We start from the raw sequence: 25,970 nt of genomic DNA on the forward strand, positions 1-25,970 counted from the left end.
ACAGTACAAACAAGTGATAGTTCCAAACCATGTCAAACTGTAACTGTCCGAGTTTGTTTTTCAGGTAAATAGCACTCAGATAAGAGCACTGTAGGTGGATTGGGATTTTGAAGAGGTTATAAGAGAGCAGGGCAGTGAAGTAATGAAGAAATGTACATTTCCAAGTTTGCTAATGTTTGTTCTTTGTGGGAGATTCCCCTTGCCAGATTCAGTTCCTGATTGAGTAAGTGAATTAGAGGGTGTGTGTTTCACTTCCTCTTTCACTCTGTCTATATAAATGCAAGTCCCAGTCCAGTTGTTGGTAGTCAGAGTGACACATCCGAAGCTGTCTGGTCCTGAAAAACTGCTGCTTCAGGTAAGAGTGGCTGTATATTATCTGCATGGGCCCAACTTTAAACTTGAGTTATCAGAAAGTGTTCTTAACAAAGGCAGATTCCAGTGTGGATAAGTTGTCCTGAAGTTGGTTCTGATGTGTTTGGTGTGAAGGATGTTTTCATATGATAGACATTCAGTTACTTACACTTGGTAGCAAACAAGTAAGACAAGTATTACACGTTTAGAAACTGTGTTAAGTAGCTGCAAAACAGATTAGGAAAGATAGTAGTGTCAGTGCTACTTGTTTTTTGACGTGGAGGCCAACATTTCGGTAAAATATGACGACTTAGGGAGAAATTAAGTGCTGATGTCTTTGAATGTCCAGTCAGAGACGAGGAGTGTTTCCTTTTTTTTTTTTTTTTGTGCACATACATACAGAAAATAACACTTCCTTCACTGCACTTGTGACCCACATTGAAAAATGTCCTGAAGACAGATTTCCACTGCTAGTCACATGTCTTAGATCATCAGTTCAGTTCTTCGACACATTCAGAGCCTAAATCTTTTATTCGCACATGCAACACACTAAAGTTCAGGCAACATCAGCAGGAAAGAAAAGCATAAGATAGAAAAACAGCACGTGACAGCCGTAGCATTTTCTTACATTGAAATACTGAAATTGTGTCTTGAAACGCGATGACTTGAATGTTCCACAAAGTGCATTTGAGATATCTATCTAAAGATATCTACACTGATTCAAATATCCATTTTCAGACTGGACTAAAATGGTGGCCTGCGCCTTTAATCTAGGCCTAATTCAATCAAGTGCTCATGTGGTTTCTTCTACAGCTGACAGTTAGCTCTTTCACAAGCCTGCACTGATGCAGGAATCCCAAGGCTGCACTGGAAAGTATGTAATTCAGTACAATGACAAGTATGTCTATCTCAAAATGATCTGATATACAGTGCAGAAAGATACTTTCAGAGGGAAACATGACTTAACTTTTCAGTCCATGACATTAAGTTGTTGTGGAGTTAATGTTCATGTTAAGCCTTTATTTTAAGGTGCACAAGAAAATTAATCAGAAGAGAAAGATCTTCATTTACTGATTTTTTTAATGACTAAACAAACTAAATAAACTCACTTCATGACTTCATGAATAAACATACTGACCTTAAAGGACGACACAGTTTTTTTACTTTGTTTATATGTGGCGGACCCTGCCACCTTTCTAGCTTCAAACAGTGTTCTAGGACCTTATTTTCCTCTGAGAACAACTTGTTACTTCAGTTATGGAAAAAATAATATATCTGAGTTTGTATTATTACCTCATTGATGTTGTAATATTAACATTTCTTCTCCAAAACTACAAAGTTCCCCTTTAAAAAAAATATATATGCTATGCTTATTAAAACACAAGACACCGTTAGAGGACGAACCAGTTGTTTCCAAAATGTTATGGCTGATCTTTTGGAAGAAGCAGGGCTCCTTGTCGCATTCCAGAGGTCTATGATTACAGTAGTACAGTAAAGAATGGTCTGAGCTTTAAGGAGAAGCCACTGAGTAAGTTATCTATGTTAAGGCATCTATCTATGGGATATCTGAAGAATAAGGAACCAGTAACTTGTAATAAACGGGAGAGGCGCTCTATAAAGAGGAAGCCACATTGTATTGCTTCCTAAATGTACTTTGTAGAAAAGCAAACGTGCCAATCACACAAAAGCAGAAACTTCGCCTGATTTTAAGGTGTCATATTGAGAAAAATGATGAGAATTCTGTCAACAATCTTGTCCTTTTTGTCTCCCAACAGTCAAGATGTCCCTGTTCTGTTGGCTGGCTCTGGTGGCCTTCATCCCTATGACCTTAAGCACCGAACCCGGGGTGAAGGTCAGACTAACAGCAAAAGGCCTTGAATATGGTAAGCACTGCAGCACCGGTTTCCTCTGTCAGTCGGAAAACGACAACGATCTCTCCAGTGCTTCATCATCAAATTGTCTTGCATTTCGTTATAGGCAGACAACTGGGGATGGCGTCACTCCAGGAGAAACTCAAAACCATCCGGGTCCCTGATTTTTCAGGTAAAGAGAGGGTGTCTGGCATCGGCAAGGTCAAGTACAGCCTGTCAAAGTAAGTCACCAATTCATCCAACACTGTAAATTCTGTTGGAAAACTGGGATACTGGGAAGCCAAGTGCCTTTACAAAGAAGCATGTTGTTTCTTCCAGTATCGTTATCACGAGTGTGGGATTGCCGACATCTGCAGTGAATCTGGTGCCAGGGACGGGTGTCAAGATGTCCGTTAGTGGTGCCTTTATCAGTCTGCGTGGAAACTGGAGGGTCAAGTACCTCTTTATGTGAGTGAGAAAATATTTCTTCTTTAATGCACTAAAATCTATTGTGTGATATTTTTGCTACAGCAGTGATGTCTCTCTCTTGACAGAAGGGACAGCGGCTCTTTTGATCTGGATGTGAAGGATCTCAGTATCTCTGCTAGTATTGCCATCAGCAGTGATGCGACAGGCCATCCCGCGGTCAGTAGTGCCAACTGTGCGGCCAATGTTGGCAGTGCTAAAGTCAAATTCCACGGTGGGGCCAGGTAAAAGAAACCCTGCCATGCACTACGATTGAAGTCATGTGAATGATCAGTGTAACTTTCGTCCTTGACACACTGCATTCTCCTCTAATTACTATGTTTGCTTTCTGTTGCAGCTGGCTGTACAATCTCTTCTCAAAATACATTAATAAGGCTTTGCGAAGTGCAATGGAGAAACAGGTGAGGGAAATCCTCTTAACATGTTCTACTTCTAACTTGTTCACAACTGCTAAGAGAAACTTTTACTGAGAGCAGCCATGGAGGAAACCCTGACACCCAAAAATGTGGACGTTGTGTAAAACGGAATTTAACGGCTTCATGAAGTGTTCCTGAACATTCCTTATAGTATCTTTATGTAAACAATGTACACAATGGTATACTCAATTACAAGTTAAACTTACGATCTTATGATGTTTAATGAATTCAGCCACGACAAAAATACATTCTGATGATTGGAAGTTATCATGTAGAGCGTAGAGAAACTACAATCCTTCAGATCTAACAAAAACAAAATCTGCCTCAGAGGTATCTCCATTTACTCTAAAAATCTGATCTACAAAACAAAAGTAAACAATGGTGTATTCATTTTGGGGAGCTTCTAAGAATCATTTTCTCAGAATTCACTGTGTAACATCAAGTTTCTTTTGGAGTCTAACAATAGATTTTTCTCTGCTCTTCATTGTTGCAGATCTGCCCTCAGGTGACCAAGGCAGTATCTGATATGAATCCTCATCTGCAAACTCTCAATGGTAAAAAAAGAAAAAAAAATCTCTTAGTATAAAATATGTGGATGTTTTGATGCTGAATATCTGAGAGACTTTCTGCCTCACTGCAGTTTTGGCCAGGGTGGACAAGCATGCAGAGATTGAATACTCCATGGTGTCATCGCCCTCAGTTACAACATCCTACATTGACTTGAACTTGAAGGTAAAAAATTTCACACTGTTATACTGTACATTTAAGGACAGGTTGGTAATAAAGAAATAGACAGTCGTGGTCATATCACAACTTTTCTGCCCGCCTTTGTCATTTAGGGTGAGTTTTACAACATCGGGAACCATCAGGAGCCTCCTTTCTCCCCAAAAGCCATCTCCCTGCCGCCCCAGGTCAACAACATGGTGTACATCAGCTTGTCCGCCTTCACTGCCAACTCTGCAGGCTTCGTCTACAACAGAGCTGGAATCCTCAGCCAGGACGTCACTGATGACATGGTGAGCTTTATCCTCTAAATTTCCTAATAAATCCACCTTCATGACATCACACTGATCTACAACCTTTCTGTCACAACAGATCCCAAGATTATCTCCCATCCGACTCAACACCAAAACGTTTGGAGTCTTCATCCCGGAGGTGACACACAGATTCCACTGATTTTATAAGAAGCATTACCTTCATTCATGAGCAGTCAGCTGTATCTTGGTGTATTTTCAGATTGCCAGGCGTTTCCCAGGCCTGATGATGAAACTGGTGGTGAAGGCAGCTAAGGATCCTGTTGTCACTTTTGAGCCTGACAACATGACAGTTAATGTCACTGGCACGGTGACGGCCTACGCTATCCAACCCAATGCCACACTTTCCTCTCTCTTTGTCCTGAACTTGGTAGGTTACACAGCTCGCATGATGAAAAAGTGAACACTGTAAAAAACAAAAAAAGGAAAAAATACTTCTATGTATTGTTTTGCAGAAAAAATGTACTCAAGGTTATCATGCTAACCAGCTAGTCCCAACTGCCCATGGCTCCTGTGCTAATGATGTGAGCTCACAGTGCGGGCATACCCCGGTCAGCTAATTGGGCCACTAGCTACACTGCTAACTCAGCTAAGTAGGTAATGGCAGCTAAAGCTAGCAGCAATTAGCAGTTGCGATGGTAATACGCTGCCCACTATTTGTTTCGTTTTGTCTGTAGTTTGAATTCAACAGGAGGCCAGTTCTTACATGTTGCTCCTGTAAAGCTCAAATAGACCAAAAAAAACAACCCTAAGAATCCCACTTTGGAGTAAAACACAGAGTTGTATAAATAAGTAGGCAGGTTTTGTTACTTGCTGATCAAGTGGAAAAAACAGTCTCAAGTCCTGCTGGGAAGGGGGAACACATCAGCGGGGGAACAGACTTTGACACAGTCACGGCGCTCTCCATTGTCGGTCCACTCTCGTTTTACCTCGGTTTCTATCATTCTTCCTCGTCACCTTCTTTGCCTCCTCCATCAGCGGGGTTCCTCTTTTGCAGTGTAGAGTCTCCACAGTTATTCCGGTTGTTCCACTGTTACCTGGGAATAGCGACTGGGTAAAACTATGGCTGTTCCTGGTTTGGTTTTGCAGTGGCAGACACGCCTCCTCAGTGTCGTTATTCAACCCTCAATTTTCCAGGAAAAATCGTTAGTAGTGAAAGTGAGGTTTATAGTAAACCAAGCTATGTCGATGGTGTCATTATTTGCCAACCTATGATCTTTTGTTGAGATAATACAATAATTGCAATTGACAAATTGAATTATAAACAGTTAAACTGAGAATTTTTAGTTTCTGAAGCTTAAAGATTTAAGTTTTTGTGAAGAGGAAAAGTAAATGATCTCAATAAAAGATAAGAGGTTTGCAAAAACTTTGTTTATTTCAAGAGTTTGAGTTTGAGTTTATGTAATTGTCTTTACAGGAGACCAGTGTCAGCGCCAGAGTGTTTCTCAGCGGAATGAGGCTGGCTGGAGCAGTCACCCTAAACAAGTGAGTTACTAAAAAAACACTACTTGCTCTCAGAAGAGAAAAGTGGGGCCAAAAGGTCTTCGTAAAAATTAACATCACAGTCTAATTTTGCCTGTCTGGTTTGCACAGATTTGATCTGACCGTGGGGACAAGTTCTGTCGGAGAGTTTCGGGTGAGAGCTGCATTCTAACATGGGTCACCGCAGGTACCATCAGTACCAACACAACAGACTAACCCTGACTCTAACCCCTGCAGGTCAAATCCCTCGACAGCATCTTTGAAATGGTCCTCAATGTGGTGGTGATACCTGTGCTGAATGGTGAGTTCTTGCATTTTCAGTTTGTACTCTATATGAAGAAGGTGCCATATCATTACTAAATGCTCTGCTGACAGGCTTCAGGTACACAACTCTGAATCTGAACAGTGCTGTATAAAACCCAAAAGAGAAGTCAAGCCAGTTGTGGACAGGCTGTGCTGGCTTCCTGTAACTTTTAAAATTGGTTTCAAATTCTTTCACTTACATTCAAAGCTCTAAATAGTCTTGGACATATTTATATTGCAGATTCATTATCATGTTATGTGTTACACCCTAATTTATGAAACTAGGAATGTGGTTTTGTTTAAAAGCAGCTATAATCGACACCGATATCAACGACAATGTGAAAATAACGTGTCAATGTGAAAGGAGTCAGTCGTAATGATGAGCCTACAGAGAATTACCAGCTGAATCTGCTGCTCTCCTCAGCTTTATGGAGCTTTACATACCTGTACAGCTGCAACATGTTTTAATTCACTCTCACCACAGCAGTCAGGCAGCTATTTTTTTTAGAGAAAAAGCCCTTAAAACCCACTGAACACTACCTGCTCAATATCCAAACACAGAACGACAGTTAGAGACTAGCTGGTGAACACAGTGGAGAAAAAAAAGTTAGATATTTCCCTCAGAAGTTGGTAGAGACCAAAAAGAGAGCTAGAAGAGAGTGAATGTTGGACTTACATTCACCAGCAATCCAATTAAATAATAATGTTGCTCCATAACTGCTGGATGTGTGAATATTATAAGCAAGGTGAAAGGTGATGTAATGTCTGTCTGTTCACAACTTGTTTCTGCTGCCCCCAAGTGGCCAGAAAAAAAATGTTATTGCAGGTTAAATTAAACACAGGTGAAAGACTTGGTTGCCCTTTTAAAACAAATTTGTTTTAATTAATGTCATATTTATATAACCACCAAGCACATTGTTAGCATCTGTGCTTATATTGCATTTCACCTTTAATTTTATTTTCTAATTGAATTACACTGCATTGTCGTTTTAGAGTTCATTTAATCCTGTGTGTTCTAGTTCTCGTTATGTTTATCTATTTCATGATGTTCAATATAATTAAAATTTAACACAAAACCCAGGCTAATATCATAATAATGTTTGTAATGTTGGACTTTGATGCTCGTTTATTAAAATGTATGAATTTTGCTTCATAGTTCAACTTGCAAAGGGATACCCACTTCCTGCACTTAGAAACATGAACCTTCTGAACACCAGGCTTCAGATCCTGAAGGTAAGAGGCTGCATGTTTTCTGCAAAACTGCATGTTTTGTGGCGAGCTGCGTTTCTTATTTGACATGGAATTTAAATGTGTAGATTATCAACAGAATTCATAACCTCAGAGCTGTTAATAACTGTTGAAATGTTTCTGTGGTGTGTTTTTCTCTAGGACAATATCCTGATTGGGACAGATGTCCAGTTCACAGGTTAATGGCATTTCTGCAAACTCCCAGAGATTATTTCTGCACTGCACACGCCACCATGATCACAGCCAGAGTACAATTTCTCCTACGAGCCTGAGAAACAAGCATCTCCTCATTTTTTTTTTTTATAATTTAGCTTTTTTATTCTATTTTTCTGTATCTTATAAATTTGAACTCAGACCAGGTTTTCTATATATGAAATGTAGATGAACTTCTCCAGCAGGGTAACTGCAGTCGTGTAGTAACAGGACACAGTCTGCAGGACAGGGTTTGCAGTTTGTCACCACAATCATCGTCTTTATAATAACATGCTTCTTCCAAAGCAGATCGCAGCACTTTCTGCTGCTGACTTTGGGCAAATTCTTTCTAAAAACTTTCTGACTTTGTAGCTCACGGAGCGATTTCGGCAAATGTGCTGACCCACGACATCTTGACTGCAGTCCCAGAAAAAAATGCAAACACATCAATCAAACACAAGACAAAACAGATAAGATACAGTAGTTTGTATTAAATAATCACTATGTTTGACATCATCTTGACAGGTTTTAGTACTTTATGCAGTTCAATATGTACATACACATTTGTATGTACATACTGAACTGCGTAAAGTATTGTTTGTATTTGTATTACTAGGGCTGCAGCCAACAATGATTTTCATATTGATTCACAAGTCAATTAATCAACTTATCATCGCAGCTCTAGTAAATACTGACTGTATAAATAACACATTGCAGTTTTCACAGCAGTCCAGGGGGACTGTGAGATGACCAAAATCCCAGTAAAACCAGCCTGTGTGTCTTCACTGTCAACAAGGGTAGTGTGCTAGTTTTCCAAAGGAATAAGAGTTTCCTGCGGTGTCACCTGGGTCAATCAAGGGCATGTCTCAGTCCTGCTTATGTCTGAGGCCACATGTTCATCAAGCTCGCTGTGCTTCACCGTGCCTCTCAGGGAGCTGTGACTGATGGCGCGGCCTCTCAGGCTCTGCGAGTTGGCCGCCAGTATCTATATTAAAGACACAAAGAATGAATGAGTGAATGAAGAAACCTTTTAAATTACCAGATAATGCCTTAAAGTTCTTCACTGTGTTGAAATGATGTCCTCCGACTGTTACCATTGACTATCAGCAGACTGTTTGTTCATGCTGGTTACTGAGACATTCATGAATGTTATGTGATTTTAATAAAGATGCCTAAATCTGAAAACCTGGGATTGATTTCTCATTTTAGAAGAAGAAGAAGAATCTTTATTTATGTCACATATCATACAACGTACAACATGGTGAAACTGGCACTCTGCATTGAACCCATCCCAGGGGAGCGGTGGGCAGCGTATGCGCCCGGAGACCAACTCCAGATCTTAGCCAGTGCCTTGATCAAGAGCACTGACTGGAGAGGAAATGTACATGTTTTTATCTCGAATGAGTGTAGAGTTTTTTACACTGGTAAAAAAAACGTATTAGTGCTCTTTGGTGCAAAAAGCAAAGGCCAACCACACCAAGAAGGATCATTATCATTATCATTATAATGATAACAATGTGACATCGAGCGCCCGCTGCACGCTCCAGCTGTGTCGGCATCTTAGGAAAATAGTTTCAGATGACCTGTTACTGCTGCACGATGCAAAAACTAACAAACAAATGACATTTTAAAATGGTTTCACGAAAGTCTTCAAAGATAAGCAGAGTTCAGGGAATCCAACACTCTGACATGATAGTTGTTGCCTTTTATTCCTACTGTCGTACAAGTCAAAATCAATGATCCTGGGGATATCATTAAAGACTAAATGAACTTTAGAGACCCCATTAGTGCCGCTGACTGTTGGCAGCATGTCTGTTTACTAAGCGATTAATAAGTTGTATACATAACCAAGACTGAGTCTCTACAGTAGACCATCTGAAAAGTGTTTCAGTCAGAGGATTATCTTTTAAAGTTGACTTCACGTAACATTAACAGCTAAGTACAAAACTTCTGTTTCACAGGGCTTGTAGCACGCTGTGGCTCTATCTCCAGCTCTACTTCTTACTCAGGCTGAAATGCAAGGCAGTAACAGCCACATATAAACTTCTTTGTATCACAGGGCCGGTGGCATGCTGTGATTAACACGAGGAGCATTTAAACTGTCATCAAATTCTGACAGCTTGACTACAATGCATTGAATACGGGATATTCAAATGCTGAACTGAAATTCTTACAATTTCTACAGAGCACTTTCAACTTGAATCGATAGCGGCAATAGCAAATGGCTCAAAGTGGCAGATAATGGCCTAAAAGATTTTGGTTAATCACATTGGTTGTAAATTTGATTGATGAATCAATTCTCACCACACTGCAATTGTTTGTAGGTAAAAATCAACGTCTACTCCTGTAGTAGACTAGTGGGGTTAAATGTAAAGACTTTTGGCTAAAAGGTTCAAGATGTGAATCTCAAATTTTAGCACTGTCCAAATTATGCTGAAATTAATATTGCACATTTATGAATGATTGCCAACAGTACACTACCTCACACGGAGCACCATTTATGTTGTGCTCACATCACACGAGGCACCATTATGTAGTGCTTCATGCAACAGTAATAGGGAGTTTTGGGTTAAATTTGGCTATCAATAATAATCAGTGATTATCAGGGATAATTATTAATTATGATTAATAATAAGATCCAATTTACATTAGATTACCTCGGGGCACCACCCTTGAAGAAGGGAAAAGATAGCCAATTCATCAGTCTCAGAAAAGTTATTATTGACAGAGTAGAGGTTGGCAACATTCACGCTTGTACAATATTAAATAGGCAGTTGATGCCAGGTTATAGAAGATGGTTAGTTGCATGCAAAAACCCTGAGTCTGTGTGATGCATCATTCGACTAACGTCAAATTAGCCGTCTAGGAAAGCAAACTACCAATAACCTGACCTGAGATCACAATAACACTCAAACAGTGGACACACATAAATTGAACACATATGCATTACATCAACCAGAGTTTAAAGTCCTGTGCCTAGCCGTGCTATGCTATGCTATCTAAGCCCAGTTCAACGTTACCAGTCTTTGAAGAAAAAGTGCTGGTGGTTGCAGGAGAACGTTGGGATTCTAATTTTGAATGCTGTTCTTGTTGTGCAAGGACGGATGAAAGTCGGCAGAGGAGGAAACGGTTCGCTCCTCTCCTTTGCAAGGATAGCAGCTCGGTGCTAACTGGCTTGGTGTTCCTCAGATTGTGAAGTTAGCTGGCAAGCTTTGTGTCGCAGCTGCTGGTGCTAACTGATAAGGAATACTGGCAGGACCTCGTGTCGCTACAGTGAGGAGAAGTTCTTTGGGCCTGCTGCAAATGCAGCTTGCAGCTCTCCGCAGCTGTTAGGCCCAGAAGAAGAGATCTTGAGGGCAGACAGCCCCGTGGGGGGGAGATAGAGAGGAGCCCTTGAGGATAAGAAGTCGAAGGAGTGGAGGGCGTTAGAGTAAGAGAGAGCGTTAGAGTAAGACAGGAGAGAGCTTGAGGAGAAGAGAGGAGAGAGAACAAAGGAAGGTGCTGGAGTTTTGACTATCTGATCAGAGGGGGGTTTGTCCAACTTTTATCGAGGGACTGAGAGGGACTGAGAGCAGCCATGGAGGAAACCCTGACACCCAAAAATGTGGATGTTGTGTAAAACAAAATTTAAAAAAAGAGCGCAATCATTTGTAACTGAACTGGATATTACTACATTACACTCCATAAAGCCGTTGTTGGGAAACATCCCAACAACGGCTTTATGGAGTGTAATGTAGTAATATCCAGTGTAATGTAGTAATATCCAGTTCAGTTACAAATGATTGTGCTCTTTTTTTTAACTTTGTTAAAACACACACACACACACATCACGAATTGCTTCCAAATAAAGCACATTTCAGTCATAATAACATACATAGGTAGGTAGGTAGGTAGGTAGATAGATAGATAGATAGATAGATAGATAGATAGATAGATAGATAGATAGATAGATAGATAGATAGATAGATAGATAGATAGATAGATAGATAGATTCATTAATCCCTGAGGGGAAATAAGGTTATCATAGCAGTGGGTACATTCAAGTACAAATACAATCAAAATACAAGGGCAAATATGGAAACAATAAAGGACTATATATAATAAAATGCTTAAGTAGCTATAAAATAAAATAAAATAAAACACTGAGGTAAATAAAATAAAATACTGAGGTATCGAAGAGTAAAGGTAAGTGGAATATAAGGTGCAGTATTTACGGTAATAATAATTTAAAGCGCATTATTTGTGTGTTGTGGAGTGAGCGCTATAAAGTCTGATGGCACCAGGTAGGAATCAGTTCCTGTGCCGTTCCTTTAGGCAGCGGGGTTGAATAAGTCTGTTGCTGAAGCTGCTCTTAAGAGTTTTGTGGACGGGGTGAGAGACATTGCCCATGATTGCCAGCAGTTGTCCCAGTATCCTGTCCTCCGCCACCTCCTCCAGGGTGACAAGCTTAGAGCCAACAACAGACCCTGCTTTTTTGGTGAGTTTATTCAGTCTGTTAGTGTCCTTCGTTTTCATGCCCGCACCCCAGGACAACACAGCAAAGAAGATGGTGCTCGCAACAACAGACTGATATTGTACAATAATAATGTAAATATTGTGGACTCCTCACATGGGACTAGTATTACCTGGGGACCTCTAGTATTTTGTAATAATTGTGGAGATCGTCTGTGATCTTAATCCCGTGCGAATCTGCCATGTCCGTAATTTGTGATGTAAAAATTCCACCACAAATTACCTACCATATTTTGCCAAACACAGAGGTCATGTGATAATATTAGTCCCGTGCGAATCGGCATCTCTGTGATTTGGGGTCGTTTTTTGTTTTTTTTTAAGGGTTTTTGTGTTTTCCGTGCCTTTTTTCTGCCTTTTTGCCGGTTGAGAATTATGGAGGCTGCGTTGGCAATTATAAATGAAAGATTTGACAGCATTTTGGGTGCAAATTCAGGAGGCTCATCTAGGTACACAGCATGGAGACCCATTTGCAGAAAGAGCAAGCTCAAATCCATCAGAAGAGCGAAATCTCGAAAGATGATTAGATGGATTACATGCATGGCAGCATCTTTCAACAGGCTCACCAGTTATTATAATATTAAAAATATCCATATCTAACCGTTGTGCTGCTCCAACGAGGGCTCCGGTGCGATCGTATCCCTTTCAGAGCCTTTGTAATCCAGCCTTGTACTAAATACAGACATGGTGGGGGATTTTCTAAATCCCATGAGGTCCCCAGGTAATACTAGTCCCGTGCAAATAGGGCTTTAGTTTAGTAAAAAGTTATTTTGTGCATGAGGTTTTTTTTTTTGTCCTTTTATTTTTTGGGGGGGCGCTGAAGGTGAGGTTTGCCCAGGGCGTCATGCAAGCTAGGACCACCACTGCCAAACCATGTCAAACTGTAGCTGTCTGAGTTTGTTTTTCAGGTAAATAGCACTCAGATAAGAGCACCGTAGGTGGATTGGGATTTTGAAGAGGTTATAAGAGAGCAGGGCAGTGAAGTAATGAAGAAATGTAAATTTCCAAGCGGCCAATCAGTTCCTGATTGAGTAAGTGAATTAGAGGGTGTGTGCTTCACTTCCTCTTTCACGCTGTCTATATAAATACAAGTCCCAGTCCAGTTGTTGGTAGTCAGAGTGACACATCTGAAGCTGTCTGATCCTGAAAAACTGCTGCTTCAGGTAAGAGTGGCTGTATATTATCTGCATAGGTCCAACTTTAAACTTGAGTTATCAGAAAGTGTTCTTAACAAAGGCAGATTCCAGTGTGGATAAGCTGTCCTGAAGTTGGTTCTGATGTGTTTGGTGTGAAGGATGTTTTCATACGATAGACATTCAATTACGTTCACTTGGAAGCAAACAAGTAAGATAAGTATTGCACGTTTAGAAACTGTGTTAAGTAGCTGCAAAACAGATTAGGAAAGATAGTAGTGTCAGTGCTGCTTGTCTTTTTTGACTCAGGGAGAAACTAAGTGCTGACGTCTTTGAATGTCCAGTACACATAAATACAGAAAATAACACCTCCCTTCCTTCACTGCACTTGTGACCCACATGGAAATGTCCTGAAGACAGATTTCCACTGCTAGTCACATGTCTTAGATCATCAGTTCAGTCCTTCGACACATTCAGAGCCTAAATCTTTTATTCTCACATGCAACCTTCCAAAGTTCAAGCAAAATCAGCTGGAGAGAAGAGCATAAGATATAATTAATTAAATGTTTCTCATTTCTCAATGACTGATAGAGCTCTTCATTGTGGAAAAACAGCACGTGACAGCTGTAGCATTTTCTTACACTGAAATATTGGAATTGTGTCTTGAATCGCGATGACTTGAATGTTCCACAAAGTGCATTTTCTATCTGTAAAACCTCAAAGATATCTACACTGATTCAAATATCCATTTTCAGACTAGACTAAAATGGTGGCCTGCGCCTTTAATCTAGGCCTAATTCAATCAAGTGCTCATGTGGTTTCTTCTACAGCTGACAGCTAGCTCTTTCACAAGCCTGCACTGATGCAGGAATCTCAAGGCTGCACTGGAAAGTATGTAATTCAGTACAATGACAAGTATCTCTATCTCAAAATGATCTGATATACAGTGCAGAAAGATACTTTCAGAGGGAAACATGACTTAACTTTTCAGTCCACGACATTAAGTTGTTGTGGATTTAATGTTCATGTTAAGCCTTTATTTTAAGGTGCACAAGAAAATTAATCAGAAGAGAAAGATCTTCATTTACTGATTTTTTTATGCCTAAACAAACTAAATAAACTCACTTCATGACTGAATAAACATATTGACCTTAAAGGACAACACAGTTTCATACTGTTTTACTTTATATGTTTATATGTGGCAGACCCTGCCACCTTTCTAGCTTCAAACAGTGTTCTGGGACCTTATTTTCCTCTGAGAACAGCTTGTTACTTCAGTTATGGAAACAATAACATATGAGTTTGTATTATTACCTCATTAATATTGAAATATTAACATTTCTTCTCCAAAACTACAAAGTGCCCCTTTAAAAAAAAAAAAATATGATATGCTTATTAAAACACAAGACACCGTTAGAGGACGAACCAGTGGTTTCCAAAATGTTATGGCTGATCTTTTAGAAAAAGCAGGGCTCCTTGTCGCATTCCAGAAGTCTATGATTACAGTAGTACAGTAAAGAATGGCCTGTGCTTTAAGGAGAAGCCACTGAGTAAGTAATCTATGTTTAGGCATCTATCTATGGGATATCTGAAGAATAAGGATCCAGTAACTTGAAATAAAAGGGAGAGGCGCTCTATAAAGACAAAGCCACGTTGCATTGCTTCCTAAATGTACTTTGTAGAAAAGCAAACCTGCCAATCACACAAAAGCAGAAATTTCTGTCAACTTCTGTCAACAATCTTGTCCTTTTTGTCTCCCAACAGTCAAGATGTCCCTGTTCTGTTGGCTGGCTATGGTGGCCTTCATCCCTATGACCTTAAGCACCGAACCCGGGGTGAAGGTCAGACTAACAGCAAAAGGCCTTGAATATGGTAAGCACTGCAGCACCGGTTTCCTCTGTCAGTTGGAAAATGACAACGATCTCTCCAGTGCTTCATCATCAAATTGTCTTGCATTTCGTTATAGGCAGACAACTGGGGATGGCGTCACTCCAGGAGAAACTCAAAACCATCCGGGTCCCTGATTTTTCTGGGAAAGAGAGGGTGTCTGGCATCGGCAAGGTCAGGTACAGCCTGTCAAAGTAAGTCACCAATTCACCCAACACTGTAAATTCTGTTGGAAAACTGGGATACACGGAAGCCAAGTGTCTTTACAAAGAAGCATGTTGTTTCTTCCAGTATCGTTATCACGAGTGTGGGATTGCCAACATCTGCAGTGAATCTGGTGCCAGGGACGGGTGTCAAGATGTCCATTAGTGGTGCCTTTATCAGTCTGCGTGGAAACTGGAGGGTCAAGTACCTCTTTATGTGAGTGAGAAAATATTTCTTCTTTAATGCACTAAAATCTATTGTGTGATATTTTTGCTACAGCAGTGATGTCTCTCTCTTGACAGAAGGGACAGCGGCTCTTTTGATCTGGATGTGAAGGATCTCAGTATCTCTGCTAGTATTGCCATCAGCAGTGATGCGACAGGCCATCCCGCGGTCAGTAGTGCCAACTGTGCGGCCAATGTTGGCAGTGCTAAAGTCAAATTCCACGGTGGGGCCAGGTAAAAGAAACCCTGCCATGCACTACGATTGAAGTCATGTGAATGATCAGTGTAACTTTTCATCCTTGACACGCTGCATCCTCCTCTAATTACCATGTTTGCTTTCTGTTGCAGCTGGCTGTACAATCTCTTCTCAAAATACATTAATAAGGCTTTGCGAAGTGCAATGGAGAAACAGGTGAGGGAAATCCTCTTAACATGTTCTACTTCTAGCTTGTTCACAACTGCTAAGAGAAACTTTTACTGAGAGCAGCCATGGAGGAAACCCTGACACCCAAAAATGTGGACGTTGTGTAAAACGGAATTTAACGGCTTCATGAAGTGTTCCTGGACCCATGTAAGTGGTGAACCTCGCCCCGTCCTTGCCTGTGAACATCTGAGCCTCTAAAACTCAATCATGACACTATCACCTGTCAGCAATGAAAATTTCCCAGTCTTTTGTCACCCCTGTTCCAGTTTGTTTGAAACGTGTTGCTGGCATCAACTTCACAATAAGCGCATATTTACAAAAATCAATGAAGCTGGTGAGGTAAACCATTAAATATATTGTCTTTGCACTGTTTTTTAGTTGGGTAAATGTCAGAAAGGATTAGCAAAAAATCCTTTACTTAAACGTACTACAAGAAACTTTTAACTGGTCACTTTAATACTGATGCCTCTGTATGACCTACATAAGCAAAGGAGACCATCTGTGAGAAGATTTGCTATAGTTATTACAGTTATTCTTAATGCCTGTCACCGGGTCAGATAAGTCATAATTTAAAACTGTTTTTTGGAGCGGAGTGTTGAGGATGACTTGGGAGGTAGCACAGCCTGTGGAGGGAAGCTGCCCTACAGTCTGTTGGTATGGTGCAACACTAAAGCAATCCATACTTTGTGTCGCCATTGTCATCTTTTGTCCACAGGGGGCGCCAGAACCATCACAAAATGAACATTCTTTATAGTAGCTTTAAGTAAACAATGTAGACAATGGTATAAAAATACTCAATTACAAGTTAAACTTACGATCTTATGATGTTTAATGAATTCAGCCACGACAAAAATACATTCTGATGATTTGAAGTTATCGTGGAGAGTGTAGAGAAACTACAATCCTTCAGATCTAACAAAAAAAAAATCTGCCTCAGAGATATCTCCATTTACTCTAAAAATCTGATCTAAAAAACAAAAGTAAACAATGGTGTATTCATTTTGGGGAGCTTCTAAGAATCATTTTCTCAGAATTCACTGTGTAACACCAAGTTTCTTTTGGAGTCTAACAATAGATTTTTCTCTGCTCTTCATTGTTGCAGATCTGCCCTCTGGTGACCAAGGCAGTATCTGATATGAATCCTCGTCTGCAAACTCTCAATGGTAAAAAAAGAAAAAAAAATCTCTTTGTGTGAAATATTTGGATGTTTTGATGCTGAATATCTGAGAGACTTTCTGCCTCACTGCAGTTTTGGCCAGGGTGGACAAGCATGCAGAGATTGAATACTCCATGGTGTCATCGCCCTCAGTTACAACATCCTTCATTGACTTGAACTTGAAGGTAAAAATTGCACACCGTTATACTGTACATTTAAGGACAGGTTGGTAATAAAGAAATAGACAGTCGTGGTCATATCACAACTTTTCTGTCCGTCTTTGTCATTTAGGGTGAGTTTTACAACATCGGGAACCATCAGGAGCCTCCTTTCTCCCCAAAAGCCATCTCCCTGCCGCCTCAGGTCAACAACATGGTGTACATCAGCTTGTCCACCTACACTGCCAACTCTGCAGGCTTCGTCTACAACAGAGCTGGAATCCTCAGCCAGGACGTCACTGATGACATGGTGAGCTTTATCCTCCAAATTTCCTAATAAATCCACCGTCATGACATCACACTGATCTACAACCTTTCTGTCACAACAGATCCCAAGATTTTCGCCCATCCGACTCAACACCAGAACGTTTGGAGTCTTCATCCCGGAGGTGACACACACATTCCGCTGATTTTATAAGAAGCATTACCTTCTTTGGCGAGCAGTCAGCTGTATCTTGGTGTATTTTCAGATTGCCAGGCGTTTCCCAGGCCTTATGATGAAACTGGTGGTGAAGGCAGCTAAGGATCCCGTCGTCACTTTTGAGCCTGACAACATGACAGTTAATGTCACTGGCACGGTGACGGCCTACGCTATCCAACCCAATGCCACACTTTCCTCTCTCTTTGTCCTGAACTTGGTAGGTTACACAGCTCGCATGATGAAAAGGTGAACACTGTAAAAAACAAAATAAGCAAAAAAGACTTCTATGTATTGTTTTGCAGAAAAAATGTACTCAAGGTTGTCATGCTAACCAGCTAGTCCCAACTGCCCATGTGCTATTGATGTGAGCTCACAGTGCGAGCATACCCCCGTCAGCTAATTGGGCCACTAGCTACACTGCTAACTCAGCTAAGTAGGTAACTGCAGCTAAAGCTAGCAGCAGTTAGCGGTTGCAATGGTAATACGCTGCCCACTATTTGTTTTTTTTGTCTGTAGTTTGAATTCAACAGGAGGCCAGTTCTTACATGTTGCTCCTGTAAAGCTCAAATAGACAACTTTCTGTCAACTTTCCACCCCCTTAGTGTTTCCGTGTCACAAAGACAGTGTTAGCAACATGGCTACCGCTAGCAGTCTAGCTGCGGTCCAAAGCAAAAAAACAACCTTAAGAATCCCACTTTGGAGTCAAACATCAGGTTGTATAAATAAGTAGGCAGGTTTTGTTACTTGCTGATCAGGTGGAAAAAATGGCGGTTTTAAACAGTCTCAAGTCCCGCTGGGAAGGGGGAACACATCAGCGGGGGAACAGACTTTGACACAGTCACGGCACTCTCTATTGTCGGTCCACTCTCGTTTTACCTCGGTTTCTATCATTCTTCCTCGTCACTTTCTTTGCCTCCTCCATCAGCTGGGTTCCTCTTTTGCAGTGTAGAGTTTCCACAGTTATTCTGGTTGTTCCACCGTTACCTGGGAATAGCGACTGGGTAAAACTATGCCTATTCCTGGTTTGGTTTTGCAGTGGCAGACACGCCTCCTTAGTGTCGTTATTCAACCCTCAATTTTCCAGGAAAAATCGATATTAGTGAAAGTGAGGTTTATAGGAAACCAAGCTATGTCGATGGTGTCATTATTTGCCAACCTATGATCTTTTGTTGAGATAATACAATAATTGCAAGTGACAAATTGAATTATAAACAGTTAATCTGAGAATTTTTAGTTTCTAAAACTTAAAGATTCAAGTTTTAGTGAAGAGGAAAAGTAAATGATCTCAATAAAAGATAAGAGGTGTGCAAAAACTTTGTTTATTTCAAGAGTTTGAGTTTGACTTTATGTAATTGTCTTTACAGGAGACCAGTGTCAGCGCCCGAGTGTTTCTCAGCGGAATGAGGCTGGGTGGAGCAGTCACCCTAAACAAGTGAGTTACTAAAAAAACACTACTTGCTCTCAGAAGAGAAAAGTGGGGCCAAAAGGTCTTCGTAAAAATTAACATCACAGTCTAATTTTGCCTGTCTGGTTTGAACAGATTTGATCTGACCATGGGGACAAGTTCTGTGGGAGAGTTTCAGGTGAGAGCTGCATTCTAACATGAGTCACCGTAGGTACCATCAGTACCAACACAACAGACTAACCCTGACTCTAACCCCCGCAGGTCAAATCCCTCAACAGCATCTTTGAAATGGTCCTCAATGAGGAAGTGATACCTGCGCTGAATGGTGAGTTCTTGCATTTCCAGTTTGTACTCTATATGAAGAAGGTGCCATATCATTACTAAATGCTCTGCTGACAGGCTTCAGGTACACAACTCTGAATCTGAACAGTGCTGTATAAAACCCAAAAGAGAAGTCAAGCCAATTGCGGACAGGCTGTGCTGGCTTCCTGTAACTTTTAAAATTGGTTTCAAATTCTTTCACTTACATTACAAAGCTCTAAATAGTCTTGGACATGTTTATATTGCAGATTCATTATCATGTTATGTGTTACACCCCAATTTATGAAACTAGGAATGTGGTTTTGTTTAAAAGCAGCTATAATCGATACCGATATCAACGACAATGTGAAAATAACGTGTCAATGTGAAAGGAGTCAGTCGTAATGATGAGCCTACAGAGAATTACCAGCTGAATCTGCTGCTCTCCTCAGCTTTATGGAGCTTTACATTGAGTTTCAGCTCATTGGTTACCTGTACAGCTGCAACATGTTTTAATTCACTCTCACCACAGCAGTCAGGCAGCTATTTTTTTTTAGAGAAAAAGCCCTTAAAACCCACTGAACACTACCTGCTCGGTATCCAAACACAGACAGACAGTTAGAGACTAGCTGGTGAACACAGTGGAGAAAAAAAAGTAAGATATTTCCCTCAGCAGATGGTAGAGACCAAAAAGAGAGCTAGAAGAGAGTGAATGTTGGACTTAAATTCACCAGGAATCCAATTAAATAATAATGTTGCTCCATAACTGCTGGATGTGTGAATATTATAAGCAAGGTGAAAGGTGATGTGATGTCTGTCTGTTCACAACTTGTTTCTGCTGCCCCCAAGTGGCAAGAAAAAAAATGTTATTGCAGGTTAAATTAAACACAGGTGAAAGACTTGGTTGCCCTTTTTAAACAAATTTGTTTTAATTAATGTCATATTTATATAACCACCTAGCACATTGTTAGCATCTGTGCTTATATTGCATTTCACCTTTAATTTTATTTTCTAATTGAATTACACTGCATTGTCGTTTTAGAGTTCATTTAATCCCGTGTGTTCTAGTTCTTGTTATGTTTATCTATTTCATGATGTTCACTATAATTAAAATTTAACACAAAACCCAGGCTAATATCATAATAATGTTTGTAATGTTGGACTTTGATGCTCGTTTATTAAAATGTATGAATTTTGCTTCATAGTTCAACTTGCAAAGGGATACCCACTTCCTGCACTTAGAAACATGAACCTTCTGAACACCAGGCTTCAGATCCTGAAGGTAAGAGGCTGCATGTTTTCTGCAAAACTGCATGTTTTGTGGCGAGCTGCGTTTCTTATTTGACATGGAATTTAAATGTGTAGATTATCAACAGAATTCATAACCTCAGAGCTGTTAATAACTGTTGAAACGTTTCTGTGGTGTGTTTTTCTCTAGGACAATATCCTGATTGGGACAGATGTCCAGTTCACAGGTTAAACGGCATTTCTGCAAACTCCCAGAGATTATTTCTGCACTGCACACGCCACCATGATCACAGCCAGAGTACAACTTCTCCTACGAGCCTGAGAAACAAGAATCTCCTCATTTTTTTTTTTTTTTTTATAATTTAGCTTTTTTGTTCTATTTTTCTGTATCTCTTAAATTTGAACTCAGACCAGGTTTTTTTGCGATTTCGGCAAATGTGCTGACCCACGACATCTTGACTGCAGTCCCAGAAAAAAATGCAAAGACATCAATCAAGCACAAGACAAAACAGATAAGATACTATATTACACTACACTACACTATATTTGACATCATCTTGACAGGTTTTAGTACTTTGAGCAGTTCAGTATGTACATACACATTGGTATTACTAGGGCTGCAGCCAACAATGATTTTCATATTGATTCACAAGTCAATTAATCAACTTATCATCGCAGCTCTAGTAAATACTGACTGTATAAATAACACATTGCAGTTTTCACAGCAGTCCAGGGGGACTGTGAGATGACCAAAATCCCAGTAAAACCAGCCTCTGTGTGTCTTCACTGTCAACAAGGGTAGTGTGCTAGTTTTCCAAAGGAATAAGAGTTTGTTTCCTGCGGTGTCACCTGGGTCAATCAAGGGCATGTCTCAGTCCTGCTTATGTCTGAGGCCACATGTTCATCAAGCTCGCTGTGCTTCACCGTGCCTCTCAGGGAGCTGTGACTGATGGCGCGGCCTCTCAGGCTCTGCGAGTTGGCCGCCAGTATCTATATTAAAGAGACATAGAATGAATGAGTGAATGAAGAAACCTTTTAAATTACCAGATAATGCCTTAAAGTTCTTCACTGTGTTGAAATGATGTCCTCCGACTGTTACCATTGACTATCAGCAGACTGTTTGTTCATGCTAGTTTCTGAGACATTCATGAATTTTATGTGATTTTAATAAAGATGCCTAAATCTGAACACCTGGGATTGATTTCTCATTTTAGAAGAAGAAGAAGAATCTTTATTTATGTCACATGTCATACAACGTACAACATGGTGAAACTGGCACTCTGCATTGAACCCATCCCAGGGGAGCGGTGGGCAGCGTACGCGCCTGGAGACCAACTCCAGATTTTAGACGGTGCCTTGATCAAGAGCACTGAATGGAGAGGAAATGTACATGTTTTTATCTCGAATGAGTGTAGAGTTTTTTACACTGGTAAAAAAATGTATTAGTGCTCTTTGGTGCAAAAAGCCAAGGCCATCCACACCAAGAAGGATCATTATCATTATAATGATAACAATGTGACAATCCAGCACCCGCTGCATGCTCCAGCTGTGTCGGCATCGTAGGAAAATAGTTTCAGATGACCTGTTACTGCTGCACGATGTAAAAACTAACAAACAAATGACATTTTAAAATGGTTTCACAAAATTCTTCAAAGATAAGCAGAGTTCAGGGAATCCAACACTGACATGATAGTTGTTGCCTTTTATTCCTACTGTCGTACGAGTCAAAATCAATGATCCTGGGGATATCATTAAAGACTAAATGAACTTTAGAGACCCCATTAGTGCCACTGACTGTTGGCAGCATGTCTGTTTACTAAGTGATTAATAAGTTGTATACATAACCAAGACTGAGTCTCTACAGTAGACCATCTGAAAAGTGTTTCAATTAGCCAACATAAAAGAGGACAGCTACAGGTAGAAACCAATATTATCAGCACTCCTGCAACAATTATTTCGTAGAAAAATGTCTCCAGAATCAAACTAATTGATGCCTCTGTAAATTCCCATGGATTCTGATTGGCTGTCAACGATCGTTTTCTTTGGGATCACTGACAGCCAATCTGTCTTTGACTTTATAGTTGTGGTATGGACTCCACCATGTACTTGAGTTAGAAAATTGTTTTATCTGTTATTTATTTTATATATAGTATATTGTTATAGTTCTTGTTCTTGGTGTGGACGACCCTTAAAATTATTTCTGAATGACCTTAAACATATCTTTCTGTACTATCAGCCAATTAATATCAATATATGTCTTAAACTAAAATCTACCAGTCAGGCTTGATTTAATAAAACATGTAACCAAGGGTGTGACTTTTTAAAGTTATACTACCTTCACCAGCACATAGTCTCCAGCAGTGACCGCTGCAGTGTTGGACTCTGCAGGCTGAACAGAAACATCTTCTTTGGGGAAAATCACTTTCATGTTGCCATCAGTTCTCCCACACAGGTCCTGAGCAGATCTTTTACTCTCCTGCATAAAAATGGAAAGCAGAGATGAGCGTTGTTGCCTGGTAACATGTTGCAGTAGCCCGGTACACTGGAACAGGACTTCTTCTTTCATCCAGGTGGACAAGGGTTTCTCATTCATGATTCAATGTCTGCATTTCTATAGGAGCCAATCAATCACCTCCCTCACATTATGAGAACGAGGTCAAAGTATTAACAAGAGTCTAAAGCCATGATAGTGGCTCTGTGAGGCAGCGCCTGCTCTGAGCTAAATGCAAATGTCACCATGCTAACATGAAGATGCTGAGGGAGGGTAATGTTTCACATGTTCACTATCTTAGTTTAGTGAGTTAGCACGCTACCATGTACTGATCAGCATCAAATCCAAGGTATAGCCGAGGATGATGAAGTTTTAAGTATGTGTCAGCCACGCCTGCAGTACTCACTCCCTCCACCAGGACAAGCTGTTTGCTGCTGATGAGAGCAGCGTTGACCCTCGCAGCTTCCTCTCTGAACACACTGATACACTCCTCCAGCCTCTGCTGCTTCACCTCGACTGGCACATCGTCCTGTAGCCGATGGAAGGTGTGTGTTTTCTGAGAGAGAAACATTTAAACTAGATTTTATAGGGCGTCTGAAAAGAACGCCTGAAAATAACAGCTTGGATTTCATTGTGAAATACAGTTTTGTGGCATCACGTACAGTACGAACACACAAAAGCTCACCTTTCTCATACTGTAGGCAAACAGGAAGCCCACATTGTAGCCCACCTCTCTGATCAGAGATAGAGTCTGCTGGTGGTCGTCCTCCGTTTCCCCACAGAAGCCTGAGATGAAGTCGCTGCTGAGACTCACCCCTAACACACACACACACACACACACACACACACACACACACACACACACGTCATTCATGTTAAAAAACACACTACTTTACCTTAAACAAATTATGAGCAGGGAAGTGCAACATGGCTGTGATACACGAGTAGTTTTACTTAAGTAAGCTGTCTTTAAAGTAACAGTGCTTTTACTTGAGTAAACTATAGTACTAGTACGCTTTCCATCCTTGCAAATTAAATTTAAAAAATACGTCCCCAATGCATCTCGGGGGCTTTCACAACTGTACTTAGAGCTGTCCACTTGTGTTCAATCACTCAGGACGGATGGTTATACCACGTCTGAACAGAGCATCTGTATGTCTGCTTGATAGTGTAGCAGTTTAGAGTTGAAGCTCTAACTTGCCTGGTCAGAGAGCATACGAACTTCCTCAAGTATGGAGCTGACCAGTCGACTCCTCTCCCTCCCTCAGGTGAAAGGAACAATGCAGTAACTACACATGTTGTCACAGCCCCTCATGATGGACCTGCCAGCACAAAAGACACACGCAGTCATCAGAGGTTACAACATAAAGACACAGTAATGCTGTGCAGAACAGGGGGAATAAAAAACAACTTACACAAAAGCACTGTATCCCTGAGGAGCACAGTGGACGGGCATGATGTCAGCGTAGGTCTCCTCTAGTGACAGCAGCAGCTACAGTCAAGAGGTGGGGAAGGTCCCGGTAGGCGTCTGGACCAGCAAGAACATCTACCAGCTTCTCCCGCTCCAAAAGCTCCGTCTTCAGCCTCTCTGCCATGCACCCTGGACAAACACAACCATTGATCTACATTTGTAGCCTCTGTAAGACAGCCCAAGCTGTGCACATTAGTGAACTAACTTACCTAAAATCCCAATTTTCATTGGTGTTTGTGTCTTTAACCGTCTCTTCTTCATAGCTGTTAGTTGTTGTAGTCTATTCCAGATAGTTTGTTCAGCCTTTTCTCTGTTAATAGAAGAGTTAGTAGGTGTATCTGATTTAGTCTCATGAAAACTCCGGTAACATTTCAAAGAGCTTGATTTTAGGTTTTTGACATGATCTTACCTTATGGAGCATGTTACCAGCAGGACAACATCTGCCTGTGAGCACAATGATATTTTTAGTCAAATGTTTTGTCACAACTAACGTTAAAACTGTAGGAAGTTAAAGTTCTCCTGTACCTCACTTATGTCAACCGTGCGTAGGTATCCCTTCCCCTGTAGTATGGACCAGGCTTTGTCTGTGTCGTTTACATTCATTTGACATCCATAGGTTTCAAAATACACTGTAACATTGAGTCAAAACAGCAGTTCAGCATTTCTCCCAAACACTAAAAATTAACTTGATGGTTTTTCTTAGTGATGCCAACCTTTTCTTGAATTCCCCAGCTCCAAGTCCTCAGACAGGTAACTCTGATTGTCAGAGTGGTCTCCATCTGCAGCAGAAGTCTTCTTAACTGAAACTCCTCTGATGAAATCCTGAAAGCTTGGACCAGAGGATACCTGGGACTTGAACCTGTCTACAGTTCTCCTCCTCTCTTTGGAAGTCACACTGGTTTTAGCTAAATTAGAACAATATCTGGGTCGGACACACCTGGTGGGTTTCCAGTGTTGGGAAATGGTAAACAAGGGTTTTAAAGTCCTGATGTGTTCCATGCTTGTCGAAGTTAGCTAGCTACAAGAGCATAGGGTTTGTTGCTAATGTTGGACTAATGTCGCGCTAACTGAGGAACCACATAGCGAAGTTAGCAACTTTTAGCCGACTTCACAGCCCACACATTGTCCCTTACGTATCTTACTGGATAAAGTGCTTTTTGAGTTCTAGCCACGTTGGGTGAATGTCATTTAGACACTCATGGCAAGTGGAGCCAAAGACGTCTGAATACCAAGAGGAGTATCTCCTCATTCCAAATTTACAAATTAAATTCAATCAAAGAGGCAAGACTCAAGGAGATATGATATGTCACCAAACAACTAAACACAGCATTGAATAAAATATTTGGATTTGAGACTGGAACAAGCCCCCAACAAATCTCTCCTAGATGGTGTCCTGGGATACTCTCAAAGGGGACAACAGATCAAGCGGTGAGAAGATATTGACATGTCCTAACTGGTGACCCACAAGTTGATGAACTGTATAAAGAACATCTTAGGATAACCTTTCGTAGAGGAAG

The 25,970-nt window shown here is 40.7% G+C and overlaps 2 protein-coding genes and 1 pseudogene across 2 annotated transcripts; 2 read left to right on the forward strand and 1 right to left on the reverse strand.

Annotated features, from left to right (window-relative positions):
* Positions 1–261: 261 nt before the first annotated feature.
* On the forward strand, positions 262–8,547 carry LOC140998649 (bactericidal permeability-increasing protein-like). The gene is made up of 16 exons (XM_073468993.1): positions 262–355; positions 2,127–2,234; positions 2,329–2,443; positions 2,541–2,669; positions 2,756–2,911; positions 3,025–3,088; positions 3,597–3,657; positions 3,744–3,835; positions 3,943–4,119; positions 4,199–4,258; positions 4,340–4,507; positions 5,555–5,622; positions 5,731–5,773; positions 5,857–5,920; positions 7,079–7,155; positions 7,312–8,547. Exons 2-16 carry the CDS (start codon positions 2,132–2,134, stop codon positions 7,351–7,353), a joined length of 1,419 nt encoding a protein of 472 aa, XP_073325094.1. The 5' UTR covers positions 262–355; positions 2,127–2,131; the 3' UTR covers positions 7,354–8,547.
* Positions 8,548–12,982: 4,435 nt separating this feature from the next.
* On the forward strand, positions 12,983–21,679 carry LOC140998817 (bactericidal permeability-increasing protein-like). The gene is made up of 16 exons (XM_073469204.1): positions 12,983–13,034; positions 14,769–14,876; positions 14,971–15,085; positions 15,183–15,311; positions 15,398–15,553; positions 15,668–15,731; positions 16,846–16,906; positions 16,993–17,084; positions 17,191–17,367; positions 17,447–17,506; positions 17,588–17,755; positions 18,903–18,970; positions 19,079–19,121; positions 19,205–19,268; positions 20,449–20,525; positions 20,682–21,679. Exons 2-16 carry the CDS (start codon positions 14,774–14,776, stop codon positions 20,721–20,723), a joined length of 1,419 nt encoding a protein of 472 aa, XP_073325305.1. The 5' UTR covers positions 12,983–13,034; positions 14,769–14,773; the 3' UTR covers positions 20,724–21,679.
* On the reverse strand, positions 21,350–25,566 carry LOC140997963 (mitochondrial tRNA methylthiotransferase CDK5RAP1-like; annotated as a pseudogene).
* Between the last annotated feature and the right edge of the window lie 404 nt (positions 25,567–25,970).

Source organism: Pagrus major, chromosome 6 (genome assembly GCF_040436345.1).
Source record: "Pagrus major chromosome 6, Pma_NU_1.0".
Taxonomy (NCBI): domain Eukaryota; kingdom Metazoa; phylum Chordata; class Actinopteri; order Spariformes; family Sparidae; genus Pagrus; species Pagrus major.

Coding starts and splice junctions, on each gene's coding strand:
- LOC140998649 (XM_073468993.1), top strand. CDS start 2,132: ATGTCCCTGTTCTGTTGGCTGGCTCTGGTGGCCTTCATCCCTATGACC. Junction 4,508..5,554: donor CTCTCTTTGTCCTGAACTTG/GTAGGTTACACA, acceptor TTGTCTTTACAG/GAGACCAGTGTCAGCGCCAG. Junction 5,623..5,730: donor GGAGCAGTCACCCTAAACAA/GTGAGTTACTAA, acceptor TGGTTTGCACAG/ATTTGATCTGACCGTGGGGA.
- LOC140998817 (XM_073469204.1), top strand. CDS start 14,774: ATGTCCCTGTTCTGTTGGCTGGCTATGGTGGCCTTCATCCCTATGACC. Junction 15,554..15,667: donor AAATTCCACGGTGGGGCCAG/GTAAAAGAAACC, acceptor TTTCTGTTGCAG/CTGGCTGTACAATCTCTTCT. Junction 17,756..18,902: donor CTCTCTTTGTCCTGAACTTG/GTAGGTTACACA, acceptor TTGTCTTTACAG/GAGACCAGTGTCAGCGCCCG.